This window comes from Oncorhynchus kisutch, linkage group LG6 (assembly GCF_002021735.2).
Source record: "Oncorhynchus kisutch isolate 150728-3 linkage group LG6, Okis_V2, whole genome shotgun sequence".
Classification (NCBI taxonomy): Eukaryota; Metazoa; Chordata; class Actinopteri; order Salmoniformes; family Salmonidae; genus Oncorhynchus; species Oncorhynchus kisutch.
The window spans coordinates 17,679,687-17,703,026 of record NC_034179.2 but is presented as its reverse complement, the minus strand read 5'-3'; the positions used below and the strand labels follow the sequence as shown (position 1 = coordinate 17,703,026).

The 23,340-nt window shown below is 48.5% G+C and overlaps 1 protein-coding gene across 2 annotated transcripts in view; it reads left to right on the top strand.

Moving 5' to 3' along the window:
* The window catches only part of LOC109891713 (membrane-associated phosphatidylinositol transfer protein 2), a 75,456-nt gene that overhangs the window by 13,187 nt on the left and 38,929 nt on the right, over window positions 1-23,340 (top strand). For both annotated transcript variants that reach the window (XM_031826314.1, XM_031826315.1), the window contains exon 4: window positions 20,817-21,031. In XM_031826314.1, the coding sequence (XP_031682174.1) occupies window positions 20,817-21,031 (215 nt within the window). The remainder of the gene's footprint in view (window positions 1-20,816; window positions 21,032-23,340) is intronic.

Genomic DNA, 23,340 nt, shown 5'->3' with positions numbered 1-23,340 from the left:
GAGCTCTTTGTTAAAAATTTAATTATTTGTTACATTTGACTCTGTAAAACCTAGCAATACTTCTTATTCCTCTGAGAGTTAGGTGGATATATAGCATTTTGCAAAAAAACCACGATTATTTGTCTCTCTGAAATGAACAAATAAACAAATACATGTCTGTCATTGAACAACCCCATGCCATGATTAGATAGTGAAAAAACACACCTGTAACGGGATTCTTCCGTTGAAGGAGAGGAGGACCAAAATGCAGCGTGGTTGAGATTCATGTTTGTTTTTTAATAAGAAAACTATACATGAATAAACTACAAAAACAACAAACGTGTAAACAGTCCCGTGTGGAACAAACACTGACACAGGAGACAATCACCCATAAAACCCAACACCAAACGGGCTACCTAAATATGGTTCCCAATCAGAGACAATGACTAACACCTGACTCTGATTGAGAACCATATCAGGCCAAACACAGAAACAGACAAACTAGACACACAACATAGAATGCCCACTCAGATCACACCCTGACCAAACAAAACATAGAAACATACAAAGCAAACTATGGTCAGGGTGTGACAGTACCCCCCGCCCCCCCCCAAAAAAACCTGAACCTATTGGGGAGGGTCTGGGTGGGCATCTGTCCGCGGTGGCGGCTCTGGTGCTGGACGTGGCCCCCACTTCACCATAGTCTTAGTCCGCCACATTGTCCGCTTCCGTGGCCTCCTAACCACGGCGACCCTTCTAAATGACCCCACTGGACTGAGGGGCAGCTCGGGACAGAGGGGCAGCTCGGGACAGAGGGGCAGCTCCGTACTGGCTGACGACTCTGGCGGATCCTGGCTGACTGGCGGCACTGGCGGATCCTGGCTGACTGGCGGATCCATGCTGACTGGCGGCTCTGGCTGCTCCATGCTGACTGGCGGCTCTGGCTGCTCCATGCTGACTGGCGGCTCTGGCTGCTCCATGCTGACTGGCGGCTCTGGCTGCTCCATGCTGACTGGCGGCTCTGGCTGCTCCATGCTGACTGGCAGATCTGGCTGCTCCATGCAGACTGGCGACTCTGGCTGCTCCATGCAGACTGGCTGCTCTGGCTGCTCCATGCAGACTGGCGGATCTGGCTGCTCCATGCAGACTGGTGGCTCTGGCTGCTCCATGCAGACTGGCGGCTCTGGCTGCTCCATGCAGACTAGCGGCTCTGGCTGCTCCATGCAGACTAGCGGCTCTGGCTGCTCCATGCAGACTGGCGGCTCTGGATGCTCCATGCAGACTGGCGGCTCTGGCAGCTCCTTGCAGACTGGCGGCTCTGGATGCTCCATGCAGACTGGCGGCTCTGGCAGCTCCTTGCAGACTGGCGGCTCTGGCAGCTCCTTGCAGACTGGCAGCTCCTTGCAGACTGGCAGCTCCTTGCAGCTCCTTGCAGACTGGCAGCTCCTTGCAGACTGACAGCTCCTTGCAGACTGGCAGCTCCTTGCAGATTGTGCTAGCTGATTAGCTGTTGTCTCACCTACTGGTTTAGCTAGCTCTCCCAATCAACACCTGTGATTACTGTATGCCTCTCTCAAATGTCAATACGCCTTGTATACTGTTGTACTGTTGTTCAGGTTAGTAATCATTGTTTTAGTTTACAATGGAGCCCCTAGTTCCACTCTTCACACCCCTGATACCTCCTTTGTCCCACCTCCCACACATGCGGTGACCTCACCCATTACAACCAGCATGTCCAGAGATACAACCTCTCTTATCATCACCCAGTGCCTGGGCTTACCTCCGCTGTACCCGCACCCCACCATACCCCTGTCTGCGCATTATGCCCTGAATATATTCTACCATGCCCAGAAATCTGCTCCTTTTATTCTTTGTCCCCAACGCTCTAGGCGACCAGTTTTGATAGCCTTTAGCCGCACCCTCATACTACTCCTCCTCTGTTCCGCGGGTGATGTGGAGGTAAACCCAGGCCCTGCATGTCCCCAGGCACCCTCATTTGTTGACTTCTGTGATCGAAAAAGCCTTGGTTTCATGCATGTCAACATCAGAAGCCTCCTCCCTAAGTTTGTTTTACTCACTGCTTTAGCACACTCTGCTAACCCTGATGTCCTTGCCGTGTCTGAATCTTGGCTCAGGAAGGCCACCAAAAATTCTGAGATTTCCATACCCAACTATAACATTTTCCATCAAGATAGAACTGCCAAAGGGGGAGGAGTTGCAGTCTACTGCAGAGATAGCCTGCAAAGTAATGTCATACTTTCCAGGTCCATACCCAAACAGTTCGAACTACAATTTTTTTTAATTACTCTCTCCAGAAATAAGTCTTTCACTGACTGTTGCCGCCTACTACCGACCCCCCTCAGCTCCCAGCTGTGCCCTGGACACCATTTGTGAATTGATTGCCCCCCCATCTAGCTTCAGAGTTTGTTCTGTTAGGTGACCTAAACTGGGATATGCTTAACACCCCGGCAGTCCTACAATCTAAGATAGATGCCCTCAATCTCACACAAATCATCAAGGAACCCACCAGGTACAACCCTAAATCTGTAAACAAGGGCACCCTCATAGACGTCATCCTGACCAACTGGCCCTCCATATACACCTCCGCTGTCTTCAACCAGGATCTCAGCGATCACTGCCTCATTGCCTGCATCCGCTACGGATCCGCAGTCAAACGACCACCCCTCATCACTGTCAAACGCTCCCTAAAACACTTCTGTGAGCAGGCCTTTCTAATCGACCTGGCCCGGGTATCCTGGAAGGACATTGACCTCATCCCGTCAGTTGAGGATGCCTGGTCATTCTTTAAAAGTAACTTCCTCACCATTTTAGATAAGCATGCTCCGTTCAAAAAATGCAGAACTAAGAACAGATATAGCCCTTGGTTCACTCCAGACCTGACTGCCCTCGACCAGCACAAAAACACCCTGTGGTGGACTGCAATAGCATCGAATAGTCCCCGCGATATGCAACTGTTCAGGGAAGTCAGGAACCAATACACGCAGTCAGTCAGGAAAGCAAAGGCCAGCTTCTTCAGGCAGAAATTTGCATCCTGTAGCTCTAACTCCAAAAAGTTCTGGGACACTGTGAAGTCCATGGAGAACAAGAGCACCTCCTCCCACCTGCCCACTGCACTGAGGCTCGGTAACATGGTCACCACCGATAAATCCATGATTATCGAAAACAACAAGCATTTCTCAACGGCTGGCCATGCCTTCCGCCTGGCTACTCCAACCTCGGCCAACAGCTCCGCCCCCCCCCCCCCCCCCCCCCGCAGCTACTCGCCCAAGCCTCTCCAGGTTCTCCTTTATCCAAATGCAGATAGCAGATGTTCTGAAAGAGCTGCAAAACCTGGGCCCATACAAATCAGCTGGGCTTGACAATCTGGACCCTCTATTTCTGAAACTATCCGCCGCCATTGTCGCAACCCCTATTACCAGCCTGTTCAACCTCTCTTTCATATCGTCTGAGATCCCCAAGGATTGGAAAGCTGCCGCAGTCATCCCCCTCTTCAAAGGGGGAGACACCCTGGACCCAAACTGTTACAGACCTATATCCATCCTGCCCTGCCTATCTAAGGTCTTCGAAAGCCTAGTCAACAAACAGGTCACTGACCATCTCGAATCCCACCGTACCTTCTCCGCTGTGCAATCAGGTTTCCCAGCCGGTCACGGGTGCACCTCAGCCACGCTCAAGGTACTAAACGATATCATTACCGCCATCGATAAAAGACAGTACTGTGCAGCCGTCTTCATCGACCTTGCCAAGGCTTTCGACTCTGTCAATCACCATATTCTTATCGGCAGACTCAGTAGCCTCGGTTTTTCTGATGACTGCCTTGCCTGGTTCACCAACTATTTTGCAGACAGAGTTCAGTGTGTCAAATTGGAGGGCATGCTGTCCGGTCCTCTGGCAGTCTCTATGGGGGTGCCACAGGGTTCAATTCTCGGGCAGACTCTTTTCTCTGTATATATCAATGATGTTGCTCTTGCTGCGGGCGATTCCCTGATCCACCCCTACTCAGACGACACCATTCTGTATACTTCCGGCCCGTCCTTGGACACTGTGCTATCTAACCTCCAAACGAGCTTCAATGCCATACAACACTCCTTCCGTGGCCTCCAACTGCCCTTAAACACTAGTAAAACCAAATGCATGCTTTTCAACCGTTCGCTGCCTGCACCCGCATGCCCGACTAGCATCACCACCCTGGATGGTTCCGACCTAGAATATGTGGACATCTATAAGTACCTAGGTGTCTGGCTAGACTGTAAACTCTCCTTCCAGACTCATATCAAACATCTCCAATCTAAAATCAAATCTAGAGTCGGCTTTCTATTCTGCAACAAAGCCTCCTTCACTCATGCCGCCAAACTTACCCTAGTAAAACTGACTATCCTACCGATCCTCGACTTCGGCGATGTCATCTACAAAATAGCTTCCAACACTCTACTCAGCAAACTGGATGCAGTTTATCACAGTGCTATCCGTTTTGTTACTAAAGCACCTTATACCACCCACCACTGCGACCTGTATGCTCTAGTCGGCTGGCCCTCGCTACATATTCGTCGCCAGACCCACTGGCTCCAGGTCATCTACAAGTCCATGCTAGGTAAAGCTCCGCCTTATCTCAGTTCACTGGTCACGATGGCAACACCCACCCGCGCTCCAGCAGGTGTATCTCACTGATCATCCCTAAAGCCAACACCTCATTTGGCCGCCTTTCGTTCCAGTTCTCTGCTGCCTCTGACTGGAACAAATTGCAAAAATCGCTGAAGTTGGAGACTTTTACCACCCTCACCAACTTCAAACATCTGCTATCTGAGCAGCTAACCGATCGCTGCAGCTGTACATAGTCTATCAGTAAATAGCCCACCCAATTTGACCTACCTCTTCCCCATACTGTTTATATTTATTTACTCTTCTGCTCTTTTGCACACCAATATCTCTACCTGTACATGACCATCTGATCATTTATCACTCCAGTGTTAATCTGCAAAATTGTAATTATTCGCCTACCTCCTCATGCCTTTTGCACACAATGTATATAGACTCTCTTTTTTTTCTACTGTGTTATTGACTTGTTAATTGTTTACTCCATGTGTAACTCTGTGTTGTTGTCTGTTCACACTGCTATGCTTTATCTTGGCCAGTCGCAGTTGCAAATGAGAACTTTTTCTCAACTAGCCTACCTGGTTAAATAAAGGTGAAATAAAATTAAAATAAAAACAATTAAAAGACTGGCAGCTCTGGCAGCGCTGAACAGGCGGGAGACTCCGGCAGCGCTGGAGAGGAGGAAGGCTCCGGCAGCGCTGAACAGGCGGGAGACTCCGGCAGCGCTGGAGAGGAGGAAGGCTCCGGCAGCGCTGAACAGGCGGGAGACTCCGGTCAGCGCTGGAGAGGAGGAAGGCTCCGGCAGCGCTGAACAGGCGGGAGACTCCGGCAGCGCTGGAGAGGAAGAAGGCTCCGGCAGCGCTGAACAGGCGGGAGACTCCGGCAGCGCTGTAGAGGAGGAAGGCTCCGGCAGCGCTGAACAGGCGGGAGACTCCGGCAGCGCTGTAGAGGAGGAAGGCTCCGGCAGCGCTGAACAGGCGGGAGACTCCGGCAGCGCTGTAGAGGAGGAAGGCTCCGGCAGCGCTGAACAGGCGGGAGACTCCGGCAGCGCTGTAGAGGAGGAAGGCTCCGGCAGCGCTGAACAGGCGGGAGACTCCAGCAGCGCTGTAGAGGTTGAAGGCTCCGGCAGCGCTGAACAGGCGGGAGACTCCGGCAGCGCTGGAGAGGAGGAAGGCTCCGGCAGCACTGGACAGGCGGGAGCACCTGTAGGGATGAGACGGAGAGACAGCCTGGTGCGGGGGGCTGCCACCGGAGGGCTGGTGCGTGGAGGTGGTACCGGATAGACTGGAGCTCTTGAGCATCGAGCCTGCCCAACCTTATCTGGTTGAATGCTCCCGGTGGCACTGCCAGTGCGGCGAGTTGGAATAGCCCGCACTGGGCTATGCAGGCGAACCGGGGACACCATGCGCAAGGCTGGTGCCATGTAAGCCGGCCCAAGGAGAAGCACTGGAGCCCAGATGCGTAGAGCCGGCTTCATGGCACTTGGCTCGATGCCCACTCTAGCCCGGCCGATACGCGGAGCTGGTATGTACCTCACCGGGCTATGCACCCGCACTGGGGACACCGTGCGCTTCACAGCATAACACGGTGCCTGCCCGGTCTCTCTAGCCCCCCGGTAAGCACAGGAAGTTGCCGCAGGTCTCCTACCTGGCTTCGCCACACTTCCTGTGTGCCGCCCCCCAAGACATTTTTGGGTCTGACTCTCTGGCTTCCATCCACGCCGCCGTGCTGCCTCCTCATACCAGCGCCTCTCTGCCTTCATCGCCTCCAGCTCTTCTTTGGGGCGGCGATATTCTCCAGGCTGTACCCAGGGTCCTTTTCCATCCAACTCATCCTCCCATGTCCAGTACTCCTCGCGCTGCTCCTGCTGCCGCTGCCTGTCACCACGCCGCGTGGTCCTGTTGTGGTGGGTAATTCTGTAACGGGATTCTTCCGTCAAAGGAGAGGAGGACCAAAATGCAGCGTGGTTGAAATTCATGTTTGTTTTTTAATAAGAAAACTATACATGAATAAACTACAAAAACAACAAACGTGTAAACCCGAAACAGTCCCGTGTGGAACAAACACTGACACAGGAGACAATCACCCACAAAACCCAACACCAAACAGACTACCTAAATATGGTTCCCAATCAGAGACAATGACTAACACCTGCCTCTGATTGAGAACCATATCAGGCCAAACACAGAAACAGACAAACTAGACACACAACATAGAATGCCCACTCAGATCACACCCTGACCAAACAAAACATAGAAACATGCAAAGCAAACTATGGTCAGGGTGTGAAAACACCAATCTCTTTCCTCATTTCTTTTAACAGTAAAATTGACCAACATTTCTGAAAATTGATTTATTTTGAAATAAAACTCTTCATATTGCACACAGTGCATCATGTAGCATATATGGGATATAACATCATCCTAAAACAGCGGTCTAGGTCAGAGTCAGCAGATTGTACCCGTGACCCAAGAGCCCTACTGACCCTGGATTATAGGTGGTGAGTTGAGCTGTGTGTGTGTTTGTGCGTTCTTGCTTGTTTTTGTGTATGTGTGTGTGTGTGTAACATGGTGTCAGGTTGAGTTCGTGTCTTATAGTTCAGGTCACTAGGTTAATGTGAGCTGTCTCAGGCCAGCTGACTCTCCATATGCTTATGGACCATGTTTTATTGAGACTAAACACACACAAATAAAACCAAATTCTGGGTGTAGTGGAGAAAAGCATTGGCACGTTGTTGTTGTGGACAATATGAATGTAACGGAACTCTGTTACTGTTACTACTCCTCAAGAGCAAATCTCACCTAGGACAGTGATTTGACTCCAAGACATAATCCTAGAGGATTATGGGTGATTAGGTCACCTGGTGACCCCTAATGGAAGTAAACACAGTCTGCTAGACCAACACTGGATGCAGCTCCTACCAAAAGGTCGCCGTTTTGAATAACCAAGCCGGCAAGATGAATCTGTTGATATGCCCCTGAGCAACACACTTAATCCTAACTTGCTCCAGGGGCACCGTGCTACTATGGCTGACCCTGTAAAACAACACTGCACCTATCTGGTGTCTGTGACAATAAAAAACATACTGTATATACTTTGTTAATGTAAACGTAGTAAACCTTACCCACACACACTCCGTCTCTCTATCCATCAGGGTAGCGTCACAGCTGAGCTGCCGATGTCATCAACAGCAGCATGGCAGTGTCTGTCATCAATTGTTTGTAGTGAGAAATACTGACTTGGGAGAGAGGGGAGAGTTGGGGGAAGGAGATGGAGAAGGGAGCAGATGGAGAGGGAGGAGGAGGATTGGGGGAGTAGGTAGAGAGGGAGAAGGATGGGCGAGCAGATAGAGAGGGAGGAGGACGGGGGAGCAGATAGAGAGGGAGGAAGAGGATTGGGGGAACAGGTAGAGAGGGAGGAGGATAAGGGAGCAGGTAGAGAGGGAGGAGTGTTGGGGGAGCAGATAGAGAGGGAGGAGAGGGATTGGGGGAGCAGGTAGAGAGGGAGGAGGATGAGGGAGGAGGTAGAGAGGGAGGAGGATGGGGGAGCAGGTAGAGAGGGAGGAGGCGGATTGGGGGAGCAGGTAGAGAGGGAGGAGGGTTGGGGAGCAGGTAGAGAGGGAGGAGGGTTGGGGGAGCAGGTAGAGAGGGAGGAGGATGGGGGAGCAGGTAGAGAGGGAGGAGGATTAGGGGAGCAGGTAGAGAGGGAGAAGGGTTGGGGGAAGACAATCAGAAAGAGAGACTGGCAGAGAGACAGAGAAAGATACTGATGGAAAGAGACACAGGGGAAGAGAGAGACAGAGGAATAAAGAGTCAGAGAAGGAGAGAAAGACAGAGAAAGAGAGAGGCAGAGGAAGGCATTGAGATGGAGGGAAACAGAGGAGAAGGAGGAGGAGAAGTCACGATGATACAGTCAGTGTTTCCATGACAACGGTATGCTGCTGATTTTGTTATCCTTTCGATTGGATAGGATGTCTTCCTGTGTGTGTATGCTATACTGAAACGTCATAACACCAAATTAGAGACAAAACACTGGGAGAAAAGCTTGGACAAATGATGCAGCTGGAAGGAGAGCCACCTCATGCTGATCCTATTCAGTATGTCTATGTTTATTTGATTTTATTTGATTTGACCTTTATTTAACCAGGTAGGCAAGTTGAGAACAAGTTCTCATTTACAATTGCGACCTGGCCAAGATAAAGCAAAGCAGTTCGACAGATACAACGACACAGAGTTACACATGGAGTAAAACAAACATACAGTCAATAATACAGTATAAACAAGTCTATATACAATGTGAGCAAATGAGGTGAGAAGGGAGGTAAAGGCAAAAAAGGCCATGGTGGCAAAGTAAATACAATATAGCAAGTAAAACACTGGAATGGTAGTTTTGCAATGGAAGAATGTGCAAAGTAGAAATAAAAATAATGGGGTGCAAAGGAGCAAAATAAATAAATAAATAAAAATTAAATACAGTTGGGAAAGAGGTAGTTGTTTGGGCTAAATTATAGGTGGGCTATGTACAGGTGCAGTAATCTGTGAGCTGCTCTGACAGTTGGTGCTTAAAGCTAGTGAGGGAGATAAGTGTTTCCAGTTTCAGAGATTTTTGTAGTTCGTTCCAGTCATTGGCAGCAGAGAACTGGAAGGAGAGGCGGCCAAAGAAAGAATTGGTTTTGGGGGTGACTAGAGAGATATACCTGCTGGAGCGTGTGCTACAGGTGGGAGATGCTATGGTGACCAGCGAGCTGAGATAAGGGGGGACTTTACCTAGCAGGGTCTTGTAGATGACATGGAGCCAGTGGGTTTGGCGTCGAGTATGAAGCGAGGGCCAGCCAACGAGAGCGTACAGGTCGCAATGGTGGGTAGTATATGGGGCTTTGGTGATAAAACGGATTGCACTGTGATAGACTGCATCCAATTTGTTGAGTAGGGTATTGGAGGCTATTTTGTAAATGACATCGCCAAAGTCGAGGATTGGTAGGATGGTCAGTTTTACAAGGGTATGTTTGGCAGCATGAGTGAAGGATGCTTTGTTGTGAAATAGGAAGCCAATTCTAGATTTAACTTTGGATGGAGATGTTTGATATGGGTCTGGAAGGAGAGTTTACAGTCTAACCAGACACCTAAGTATTTGTAGTTGTCCATGTATTCTAAGTCAGAGCCGTCCAGAGTAGTGATGTTGGACAGGCGGGTAGGTGCAGGTAGCGATCGGTTGAAGAGCATGCATTTAGTTTTACTTGTATTTAAGAGCAATTGGAGGCCACAGAAGGAGAGTTGTATGGCATTGAAGCTTGCCTGGAGGGTTGTTAACACAGTGTCCAAAGAAGGGCCGGAAGTATACAGAATGGTGTCGTCTGCGTAGAGGTGGATCAGAGACTCACCACCAGCAGCATGTGAAAGACTGCAGGGCTGCAATGTGGACTGTGCTTCATATACTGTATACTTCATATACGTACGTATTCATACATTACTGCCACTTATTGGTCACATACTAGGCCCAAACACCCCTGGTTTCCTTGGGCTGAAGTAGGCTGGAAGAGGCTGGAAGAGACTCTGCAGGGTAAACCTTGATAACCAGAGTTTTTGCTGTGTGTGTGTGTGTATGTTTTTGTGTCGGTGTGTGTGTGTTTGCTAACCTTGGCGTATCATATAAATGATTCAGGCCAATACATTACTATTTCTGTGACGCTCTGAGTCTCTGCTGCCCTCTCAGCTTCCAGCCCTACATCAGACCTCAGACCTCTCAGCTCCCAGCATTACATCAGACCTCTCAGCTTCCAGCCCTACATCAGACCTCAGACCTCTCAGCTCCCAGCATTACATCAGACCTCTCAGCTTCCAGCCCTACATCAGACCTCTCAGCTTCCAGCCCTACATCAGACCTCAGACCTCTCAGCTCCCAGCCTTACATCAGACCTCTCAGCTTCCAGCCCTACATCAAACCTCAGACCTCTCAGCTTCCAGCCCTACATCAGACCTCAGACCTCTCAGCTCCCAGCCCTACATCAGACCTCTCAGCTCCCAGCCCAACATCAGACCTCTCAGCTTCCAGCCCTACATCAAACCTCAGACCTCTCAGCTTCCAGCACTACATCAGACCTCTCAGCTCCCAGCCCTACATCAGACCTCTCAGCTCCCAGCCCAACATCAGACCTCTCAGCTCCCAGCCCTACATCAGACCTCTCAGCTCCCAGCCCAACATCAGACCTCTCAGCTCCCAGCCCTACATCAGACCTCTCAGCTCCCAGCCCAACATCAGACCTCTCAGCTCCCAGCCCTACATCAGACCTCTCAGCTCCCAGCCCTACATCAGACCTCAGACCTCTCAGCTCCCAGCCCTACATCAGACCTCTCAGCTCCCAGCCCAACATCAGACCTCTCAGCTCCCAGCCCTACATCAGACCTCTCAGCTCCCAGCCCAACATCAGACCTCTCAGCTCCCAGCCCAACATCAGACCTCTCAGCTCCCAGCCCTACATCAGACCTCTCAGCTCCCAGCCCAACATCAGACCTCTCAGCTCCCAGCCCTACATCAGACCTCTCAGCTCCCAGCCCTACATCAGACCTCAGACCTCTCAGCTCCCAGCCCTACATCAGACCTCTCAGCTCCCAGCCCAACATCAGACCTCTCAGCTCCCAGCCCTACATCAGACCTCTCAGCTCCCAGCCCAACATCAGACCTCTCAGCTCCCAGCCCAACATCAGACCTCTCAGCTCCCAGCCCTACATCAGACCTCTCAGCTCCCAGCCCAACATCAGACCTCTCAGCTCCCAGCCCAACATCAGACCTCTCAGCTCCCAGCCCTACATTAGACCTCTCAGCTCCCAGCCCAACATCAGACCTCTCAGCTCCCAGCCCTACATCAGACCTCTCAGCTTCCAGCCCTACATCAGACCTCAGACCTCTCAGCTCCCAGCATTACATCAGACCTCTCAGCTTCCAGCCCTACATCAGACCTCTCAGCTTCCAGCCCTACATCAGACCTCAGACCTCTCAGCTCCCAGCCTTACATCAGACCTCTCAGCTTCCAGCCCTACATCAAACCTCAGACCTCTCAGCTTCCAGCCCTACATCAGACCTCAGACCTCTCAGCTCCCAGCCCTACATCAGACCTCTCAGCTCCCAGCCCAACATCAGACCTCTCAGCTTCCAGCCCTACATCAAACCTCAGACCTCTCAGCTTCCAGCACTACATCAGACCTCTCAGCTCCCAGCCCTACATCAGACCTCTCAGCTCCCAGCCCAACATCAGACCTCTCAGCTCCCAGCCCTACATCAGACCTCTCAGCTCCCAGCCCAACATCAGACCTCTCAGCTCCCAGCCCTACATCAGACCTCTCAGCTCCCAGCCCAACATCAGACCTCTCAGCTCCCAGCCCTACATCAGACCTCTCAGCTCCCAGCCCTACATCAGACCTCAGACCTCTCAGCTCCCAGCCCTACATCAGACCTCTCAGCTCCCAGCCCAACATCAGACCTCTCAGCTCCCAGCCCTACATCAGACCTCTCAGCTCCCAGCCCAACATCAGACCTCTCAGCTCCCAGCCCAACATCAGACCTCTCAGCTCCCAGCCCTACATCAGACCTCTCAGCTCCCAGCCCAACATCAGACCTCTCAGCTCCCAGCCCTACATCAGACCTCTCAGCTCCCAGCCCTACATCAGACCTCAGACCTCTCAGCTCCCAGCCCTACATCAGACCTCTCAGCTCCCAGCCCAACATCAGACCTCTCAGCTCCCAGCCCTACATCAGACCTCTCAGCTCCCAGCCCAACATCAGACCTCTCAGCTCCCAGCCCAACATCAGACCTCTCAGCTCCCAGCCCTACATCAGACCTCTCAGCTCCCAGCCCAACATCAGACCTCTCAGCTCCCAGCCCAACATCAGACCTCTCAGCTCCCAGCCCTACATTAGACCTCTCAGCTCCCAGCCCAACATCAGACCTCTCAGCTCCCAGCCCTACATCAGACCTCTCAGCTCCCAGCCCTACATCAGACATCAGACCTCTCAGCTCCCAGCCCTACATCAGACCTCAGACCTCTCAGCTCCCAGCCCTACATCAGACCTCTCAGCTCCCAGCCCAACATCAGACCTCTCAGCTCCCAGCCCAACATCAGACCTCTCAGCTCCCAGCCCTACATTTGACCTCTCAGCTCCCAGCCCAACACAGCATGCTGCCACCATTACTTGCACACATTAATTTCTCTTCCCATTTTCTTTCTTTCTTTCTTTCTATCTTTCTTTTCCATTCAGTCATTTTAGTTATAATTTCTTTTCGTTCTGCCCCCGGGCTGACACTCCCTGTCCCTCCATGCATGTCCTCAGGCTCAGATTCTGTAACCAAGGAACTCTCTTTTGTCTCCCTCGACTTTTTCCTTTTTCTTTTTGTTGTTGATTTCTTATTTTTCTAGTTGTCTTCTGGTCCTTGGTGACTGGGCTTCACTCTTCCTCTCAGCACAAAACAATCTTTGAGCTGAGATTCTCTGTTCAATGGTTTCTCTCTTTCAACACTTCTCTGTCTTTCTTTACTCTTACAAGCACTATTTAATAGACTTGGTGCATCTCAGTAGTTGACAGTGGCTTCCTCTTCTCAACTCTCTTTCTTCTCCTTCACTGTTGTCAAACTACAGGACAGGTGGAAGCAGATTCCTAGTAGGCTTCCAACATGGAGCTTTTTTCCACCTATCCCCCTTTTTCAAAGAGAAGACAAGGAGAGAAGACGAGAGGAGCAAACCTGGATCAAATACATGCGTATTTAATTATTTGTTATTAAAATACTTTTTTTCTGTGTATTTAATTTTTTTAAATATAATGGGACCAAATCAGCTATTTCTACTTTAAGTATTTTAATGTATTTTCCAATAACTTCATATAAATGGCCGAAACTATTTAAAAAAACATAATTTCAAATACCCCTATAGGACCAAACCTGGGTTAGGGTTAGACCTGGGATCAGATGCATGTAGTATTTCAAAATTCAATATCTGTATTTTAGTATTTTCAAATATATGCCAATAGATGTACCCCGCCTAGACACACCCTTAGTTCCTTGGGCTCTTCATCAATCTCTCACTTTCTGTCCTGTTTTCCCTGGAAGCACTCCTCAGGTCCAGATCTCTCTCTCTCTCTCTCTCTCTCTCTCTCTCTCTCTCTCTCCTCTCTCTCTCTCTCTCTCTCTCTCCCTCTCTCTCTCTCTCTCTCTCTCTCTCTCTCCCTCTCTCTCTCTCTCTCTCTCTCTCTCTCTCTCCCTCTCTCTCTCCCTCTCTCTCCCTCTCTCTTCCCCTCTCTCTCTCTCTCTCTCTCTCTCTCTCTCTCTCTTTCCCTCTCTCTCTCCCTCTCTCTCTCTCTGTCTCTCTCTCCCCCTCTCTCTCTCTCTCTCTCTCTCTCTCTCTGTCTCTCTCTCCCTCTCTCTCTCTCTCTCTCTCTTCCCTCTGTCTCTCTCTCTCTCTCTCTCTCTCTCTCTCTCTCTCTCTCTCCCCCTCTCTCTCTCTCTCTCTCTCTCTCTCCCTCTCTCTCTCTCTCTCTCTCTCTCTCTCTCTCTCTCTCTCTCTCTCTCTCTCTCTCTCTCTCTCTCTTCCTCTCAGGGTGTGTGTATGTTGTGGGTAGGTGTATGCGTGGGGGTGATTGTGTGTGTCAGGGCAGGCGTGATGTCACCTGGTGTGCTGCTCCTGCAGTGAGAGCAGACAGCGCCGCAGTCGTTGTTTGTGTGTGTGTGTGTCTGTACATGCATGTATGTGTGTTCCAGCATTACAGTTTTTCTCAATTGCTAAAACACAATTTCTGAAACCTTGTTCCATTTCCTGAAAACATTAAACACAAAACCTCATCTTCAAGCAATATTTACATAACTTCTGACTCCTCTTGCAAAATGAAACATTCGCCTCAAAACAATTTTACCTGTGTTCAAAATCAAACACTGCTCTCAAATCATAAACAAAGTGATCAAAATGATATACACTCTCAAGCAGTCAGTAAACAATACACCGAAAAATAGAAAACACATTGTTCAAAACATACAATTCTCAGGGAGAAGTACATTTTTTATCTAAAAAAATATTCATATTTTTCCGTCATTGTCTTTAGATGAACGAAAACATGTTCTATCATAGTAGCTCAAAATTGATCAGAAATTACTGCTTTGCTCTTTGCAATTTTGTTTTTTGTTCTTCCTCCTCCTTGTACCCCTATTTTTACAGTACTGTACCCTGCATCTCACAAACTTGTCCTTTGTCTCTGTGATACTGTAATTCTTGTTCTTTGTTGATATGAACCTGCAACCAGTCAAAATCTATTGAGCAGTCAGTACTGTAAATAAATTGAAAGCACAATGTTCAGGGCCATACAATTTGTCCATTGTACAGTATACAGCCTACAATGCACTGTACTACAGTATCCATTCTCAGACTTTCTCCTTCCCACCTTCAACAACCTGTTTGCTCTCTGAACTGGCTTATATTGGTTGTGTCGCATCATTTGAAACAGGTTAAATCAGTTTTGAGTGGTTGTGTTCAATCAATGACATATGTTCTCTATTTGTCTTTGAATGTTGCCACTTGTGTTTACCAGTATGGATGACATGTGCATTATAGTGCAGAATGTGTTTTGAGAATGAGAATGTGTTTAGAGTTTTGCTGAAAAGTCTAAGGGAGATCTGCAAATTGTGTTTTACCATGTGAAATGGTTTACGGTATTGACAACAGACTGCATAACTAGCTAAATGAGTCCAGGCAACTGAGAACTTTGTTCAGCCAATGGGTTTTAGTGTTTAGCAATTGAGAAAAACTGTAAACGTCTCCCTTTGAGCTGTCTTAATAGTATCTAACATTTCCTTATTAAGGTGCCTTTACGCTGTACAGTATAATGACTTACTGACTCCCAAACCGAGCCTTGATGCTCTCTGAGTTTATCATATTAAGCAGCTAATGCTCTCTGTTTCCTGTAGTAGAGCCCTTCAGAGGGGTGGGGAGGATAATGTAAGGCCTCTGCTCCTAAACTAGATTACCTGCTAAATTACTGCAATTTCCACTGCGTCTTACGACCTTCACTTCTCACCACTCCCTAAAACCCATCTCATATCTACAGAATGAGAGAAAGGATACGTCCGAAATGGCACCCTATTCCCTATACAGAGCACTACTTTTACAAAAATAGTGCACTATTTAGGAAATAGGGTGCCATTTGGGAAACCTGGCGGCTACATGGTAATAGTGAGACTTATGTGGACCCTCATTCTGCAGTGTGTCTCTGTTACACTCTATTTCTATTCTACTCTATTTCTATACTATTTCTTATAATGATGAATCTTTTTTAATAGTGCTTTTCTTATGCTCAAGGCACGTATTGTATCAAGTAAGGGTCACAGAAGTGGTTTTAAGCTGAATATGACCGCGTGATGGGTAATCAGACATGAAAAGGATCCATCTGCTACAGTTTCCCAAGTTGACCGCGGTATTGTGCTTTCTCACTTCTGGTGCTTTGTCAGACCCCTGTGTCTCCCAAAAATGGCACCCTATTCCCTACATAGTGCACTACTTCTGTCCAGGGCCCGTCAAAAGCAATGCACTAGATATGGACAGGGTGCCATTTCAGAAGCAGCCCTGTGGTCTCAGAGAAAGCCTTTTAGTAAGAGTGGCGTGTTACTGTGTATCTAATCCTCCATACCTCCCCCACAGGAGCATAATAATACACTGGGCTTATTTACAGGGTCCGCCATCTGTCTCCTAGTCTACCAGAGACCGCTCTTCTCTGTGTCACAGAGGCTCTCCGCACTGCCAAAGATGACTCTCTCTCCTCTGTTCTCATCCTCCTAGATCTATCCGCTGACTTCCACACCGTGAACCATCAGATCTTACCTGGTGACATAGAGAGGATCTGTGTCTGCACCACGTACTCCCTAGAGCTCGGTTCTAGGCCCTCTCCTCTTTTCTCTATAAAACAAGTCACTCGGCTCCGTCATATCATCACATGGTCTCTCCTATCATTGCTATGCAGATGACACTCAACTACTTTTCTCCTTCACGCCTTCTGACACCCAGGTGGTGACATGCATCTCTGCGTGTCTGGCAGATATCTCAGCTTGGATGTCGGCCCACCACCCCAAGCTCAACCTCTTAGAGACAGAGCTGCTCTTCCTCCCGGGGGAAGGCCTGCCCGCTACAAGACCTCTACATCACGGTTGACAACTCCATGGCATCTCTGGAGTGGCGGTGTGTCCCTGTCATTCTCTGCAAATGTCAAAGCAGTGACCCGCTCTGACAAATTACTTCCGGCGCCGACAGAGATGGCCGCCTCGCTTCGCGTTCCTAGGAAACTATGCAGTATTATTTTATTTTTATGTGTTATTTCTTACATTGTTACCTCAGGTAATCTTAGGTTTTTATTACATACAGTCGGGAGGAACTATTGGATATAAGAGCAACGTCAACTCACCAACATTACGTCCAGGAATACGACTTTCCTAAGCGGATCCTCTGTTTGGCCCACCACCCACGACAATGGATCGGATCCCAGTCGGCGAACCAAAACAACGGCGCGGTAGAAGGGGCAGACGGAACGGTCTTCTGGTCAGGCTCCGTAGACGGGCACATCACGCACCGCTCCCGAGCATGCTCCTCGCCAATGTCCAGTCTCTTGACAACAAGGTAGGCAAAAGGGTAGCATTCCAGAGAGACATCAGAGACTGTAACGTCTTTGTTTCACGGAAACATGGCTCACTCGAGACACTCTATCGGAGTCGGTGCAGCCACCTGTTTTTTTCATGCATTGCGCCGACAGAAACAAGCATCTCTCTGGTAAGAAGAAGGGCGGGGGTGGATGCCTTATGATTAACGGGACGTGGTGTGATCATAACAACATACATGAACTCAAGTCCTTTTGTTCCCCTGACGTAGAATTCCTCACAATCAAATGCCGACCGCATTATCTACCAAGAGAATTCTCTTCGATCATAATCGCAGTCGTGTATATTCCCCCCCAAGCAGACACATCGACGGCCCTGAAAGAACTACATTGGACACTATGTAAACTGGAAACCACATATTCTGAGGCTGCATTTATTGTAGCCGGGGATTTTAACAAGGCTAATCTGAAAACAAGGCTCTCCAAATTCTATCAGCATATCGATTGTGCTACCAGGGCTGGCAAAACCCTAGACCACTGTTATTCTAACTTCCGTGATGCATATAAGGCCCTCCCCCGCCATCCCTTAGGAAAAGTTGACCACTACTCCATTTTGTTGCTCCCTGTCTATAGACAGAAACTAAAACAGGAAGCTCCCGCGCTCAGGTCTGTTCAACGCTGGTCCGACCAATCGGATTCCACGCTTCAAGATTGCTTCGATCACGTGGACTGGGATATGTTCCGCATTGCGGCGAACAATAAGATTGATGAATACGCTGATTCGGTGTGCGAGTTTATTAACAAGTGCATCGATGATGTTGTACCCACAGCGTCTATTAAAACCTTCCCCAACCAGAAACCATGGATTGATGGCAGCATTTGCGCAAAACTGAACGTGCGAACCACTGCTTTTAATCAGTGCAAGGTGACCGGAAACATGACCGAATAGTCCTCGCGTCCTCGGAGCATGCGCAGACCAGCTGGCTGGTGTGTTTACAGACATATTCAATCAATCCTTATCCCAGTCTGCTGTCCCCACATGCTTCAAGAGGGCCACCATTGTTCCTGTTCCCAAGAAAGCTAAGGTAACTGAGCTAAATGACTACCGCCCTGTAGCACTCACTTCCATCATCATGAAGTGCTTTGAGAGACTAGTCAAGGACCATATCACCTCCACCCTACCTGAGACCCTAGACCCACTCCAATTTGCTTACCGCTCCAATAGGTCCACAGATGACGCAATCGTCATCACACTGCACACTGCCCTATCCCATCTGGACAAGAGGAATACCTATGTAAGAATGCTGTTCATCGATTACAGCTCAGCATTTAACACCATAGTACCCTCCAAACTCGTCATTAAGCTCGAGACCCTGGGTCTTGACCCCGCCCTGTGCAACTGGGTCCTGGACTTCCTGACGGGCCGCCCCCAGGTGGTGAGGGTAGGTAACAACATCTCCACCCCGCTGATCCTCAACACTGGGTCCACACAAGGGTGCGTTCTCAGCCCTCTCCTGTACTCCCTGTTCACCCACAACTGCGTGGCGATGCACGCCTCCAACTCTATCATCAAGTTTGCAGACGACACTAGAGTGGTAGGCTTAATTACCAACAACTACAGGGAGGAGGTGAGGGCCCTCGACATGTGGTGTCAGGAAAATAACCTCACACTCAATGTCAACAAAACAAAGGAGATGATCGTGGACTTCAGGAAACAGCAGAGGGAGCAGCCCCCTATCTACATTAACGGGACAGTAGTGGAGAGGGTGGAGAGTTTTAAGTTCTTCGGCGTACACATCACAGACATTCTGAATTGGTCCACCCACACAGACAGCGTGGTGAAGAAGGTGCAGCAGTGTCTCTTCAACCTCAGGCGGCTGAAGAAATTCAGCTTGTCACCAAAAACACTCACAAACTTTTACAGATGCACAATCGAGAGCATCCTGTCGGGCTGTATCACCGCCTGGTACGGCAACTGCTCCGCCCATAACCGGAAGGCTCTCCAGAGCGTAGTGAGGTCTGCACAACGCATCACCGGGTGCCAACTACCTGCCCTCCAGGACACCTACACCACCCGATGTCACAGGAAGGCCAAAAAGATCATCAAGGACAACAACCACCCGAGCCACTGCCTGTTCACCCCGCTATCATCCAGAAGGCGAGGTCAGTACAGGTGCATCAAAGCGGGGACCGAGAGACTGAAAAACAGCTTCTATCTCATGGCCATCAGACTGTTAAACATTGACATTAACATTGAGTGGCTGCTGCCAACATACTGACTCAACTCCAGCCACTTTAATAATGGAAACATTTATGTAATCAACTTATCACTAGCCACTTTATATATAATGTTTACATACCCTACATTACTCATCTCATATGTATATACTGTACTCTATACCATCTACTGCATCTTGCCATCTTGATGTAATGTATCACTAGCCACTTTAAAACAATGCCACTTCATATAATGTTTTCATACCCTACATTACTCATCTCATTTGTATATACTGTACTCTATACCATCTACTGCATCTTGCCTATGCCGTTCGGCCATCACTCATTTATATATTTTAATGTACATATTCATATTCATTCCTTTACACTTGTGTGTATAAGGTAGTTGTTGTGGAATTGTTAGGTTATATTACTTGTTAGATATTACTGCATGGTCAGAACTAGAAGCACAAGCATTTCGCTACCCTCGCATTAACATTTGCTAACCATGTGGATGTGACAAATATTTTTGGGACTTTTTTTGTGATTGTGACTTTAATTGAGGAAAAAATAAATGTACTTATGACTGTGATATGTGGTTGTCTTACCTAGCTATCTTAAGATGAATGCACTGTAAGTCGCTTTGGATATGAGTGCCATAGGGAATGAGAGGAGCGGTGTTCAAATTTGCTCACACACACACATACACATGCACTCGCACACGCACACACACACACACACACACACGCACATGCACACACACATACACATGCACTCACACACGCACACACACACACACACACACATACACACACACACACACACACACACACCCGTGGCCTGGTAGCAGCTGAGACATGTACCAGTTCTAGTAGGTAGTGGAAGAGAATGGTGCATGATAATCAATGTGCAGCCTATTGATTACTGCAGTAGCAGTCAGTACACTGCAGCAGTAGACTAGGACTTCCACCATCCCTCTCTCCTCCCTCTCTCCTCCTTTCTCTCTCTCTTTCTCCCTCCCTCTCTCCTCCTCCTTATCTATGAGAAAAGATAAAAGGTAATACATCACCCGAATGCCAGGACTGCTTAGCGGGAGAGAGGGAGGGAGGTATACATTTGAAGAGGGGAATATTTTGTAGAGGGGATTTTTTTTTAATGGTTCTCCTAACTGAGCACTTTGGTCACCTTTGTGATTATACTACGTTAAACTTTGAGCTGAGGCTAAAGTCTCGAACCCTAACTGTTTGTATGTCTGTGTGTGTTAGTGTGTGTGTTTATGCGTGTATGTGTGCATGTGTGTGTTTGTGCGTATGTGTACGCTGCAAACTGTTCAGCTGAAAAGCAGGCCCTGACTCTCCCCCTTCTTCCTCTCTCCCCTCCTCTTGCAGAAGAAGAGCCGAGAGGAGAGTTGTGGTGAGGGTAGTGGGGTAGAGATCCTAGAGAACAAGCCGTATGAGGATGGTCCAGGCGGGTCGGGTCAGTACACACACAAGGTGTATCACATCGGGAAACACATCCCCTCATGGTTCTGCTCCATCCTGCCTCAGGCTGCTCTACGCGTGGAGGAGGAGTCCTGGAACGCCTACCCATACACACGCACGCGGTGAGAGGGAAGACACGCACATAGTAATACAGTATGCATCGACACACACCCTTACATCAACACACCCTAACATCAACACACCCTAACATCAACACACCCTTAAATCAACACACCCTTACATCATTACACCCTTACATCAATACACCCTTACATCAACACACCCTTACATCAATACACCCTTGCATCAACACACCCTTACATCAACACACCCTTACATCAATACACCCTTACATCAACACACCCTTACATCAACACACCCTAACATTGTAACAGCCTTACATCAGTCCACCCTTACATCAGTACACCCTAACATCAACACACCCTAACATCAACACACCCTTAAATCAACACACCCTTACATCAGTACACCCTTACATCAATACACCCTTACATCAAAACACCCTTACATCAATACACCCTTGCATCAACACACCCTTACATCAACACGCCCTTACATTGTAACACCCTTACATCAACACACCCTTACATCAACCCACACTTACATCAAACCCACCCTTACATCAATACACCCTTACATCAGTACACCCTTACATCAGTTCACCCTAACATCAACACACCCTTAAATCCACACACCCTTACATCAATACACCCTTACATCAGTCCACCCTTACATCAGTACACCCTTACATCAGTACACACACCCTTAAATCAACACACCCTTACATCAATACACCCTTACATCAGTACACCCTTACATCAATACACCCTTACATCAGTCCACCCTTACATCAATACACCCTTACATCAGTACACCCTTACATCAATACACCCTTACATCAATACACCCTTACATCAGTACACCCTTATATTGTAACACCCTTACATCAGTCCACCCTTACATCAGTACACCCTAACATCAACACACCCTAACATCAACACACCCTTAAATCAACACACCCTTACATCAGTACACCCTTACATCAATACACCCTTACATCAGTACACCCTTACATTATTAAACACACCCTTACATCAATACACCCTTACCTCAATACAACCTTATATCAGTACACCCTTATATCAACACACCCTTACATCAGTACACCCTTACATCAACACACCCTTACATCAACACACCCTTACATCAGTACACCCTTACATCAGTTCACCCTAACATCAACACACCCTTAAATCAACACACCCTTACATCAATACACCCTTACATCAGTACACCCTTACATCAATACACCCTTACATCAGTCCACCCTTACATCAATACACCCTTACATCAGTACACCCTTACATCAATACACCCTTACATCAATACACCCTTACATCAATACACCCTTACATCAGTACACCCTTACATTGTAACACCCTTACATAAGTCCACCCATACATCAGTACACCCTAACATCAACACACCCTAACATCAACACACCCTTAAATCAACACACCCTTACATCATTACACCCTTACATCAATACACCCTTACATCAATACACCCTTACATCAGTACACCCTTACATTATTAAACACACCCTTACATCAATACACCCTTACCTCAATACAACCTTATATCAGTACACCCTTACATCAACACACCCTTACATCAACACACCCTTACATCAGTACACCCTTACATCAGTACACCCTAACATCAACACACCCTAACATGAACACACCCTTACATCAATACACCCTTACATCAGTACACACACCCTTACATCAGTATACCCTTACATCAATACACCCTTCCATCAACACACTTTTACATCAGTACACCCTTCCATCAACACACCCTTACATCAGTAAATACACCCTTACATCAGTAAACACACCCTTACATCAATACACCCTTACATCAGTACACCCTTACATCGGTACACTCTATCATCAGTACACCCTGTCATCAGTACACCCTTACATCAATACACCCTTACATCAACACACCCTTACATCAGTGCACACACCCTTACATCAATACACCCACACATTAGTACACTCTTACATCAAAACACCCTTACATCAATGCACACACTCTTACATCAACACACACACCCTTACATCAATAACACATATCACTTTGTGGCCCTGAGGCCGGGAGTTGTGCTCCCTACCCTACACCCCTACCCTACAGCCCTACCCTACACCCCTACCCTACACCCCTACCTTACACCCCGACCCTACAGCCCTAACCTACACCCCTACCCTGCACCCCTACCCTACACCCCTACCTTACAAACCTACCTTACACCCCTACCCCGCACCCCTATCTTGCACCCCTACCTTACACCCCGACCCTACCCCTACCCCAAACCCAACCTTATACACCCCTACCCCACACC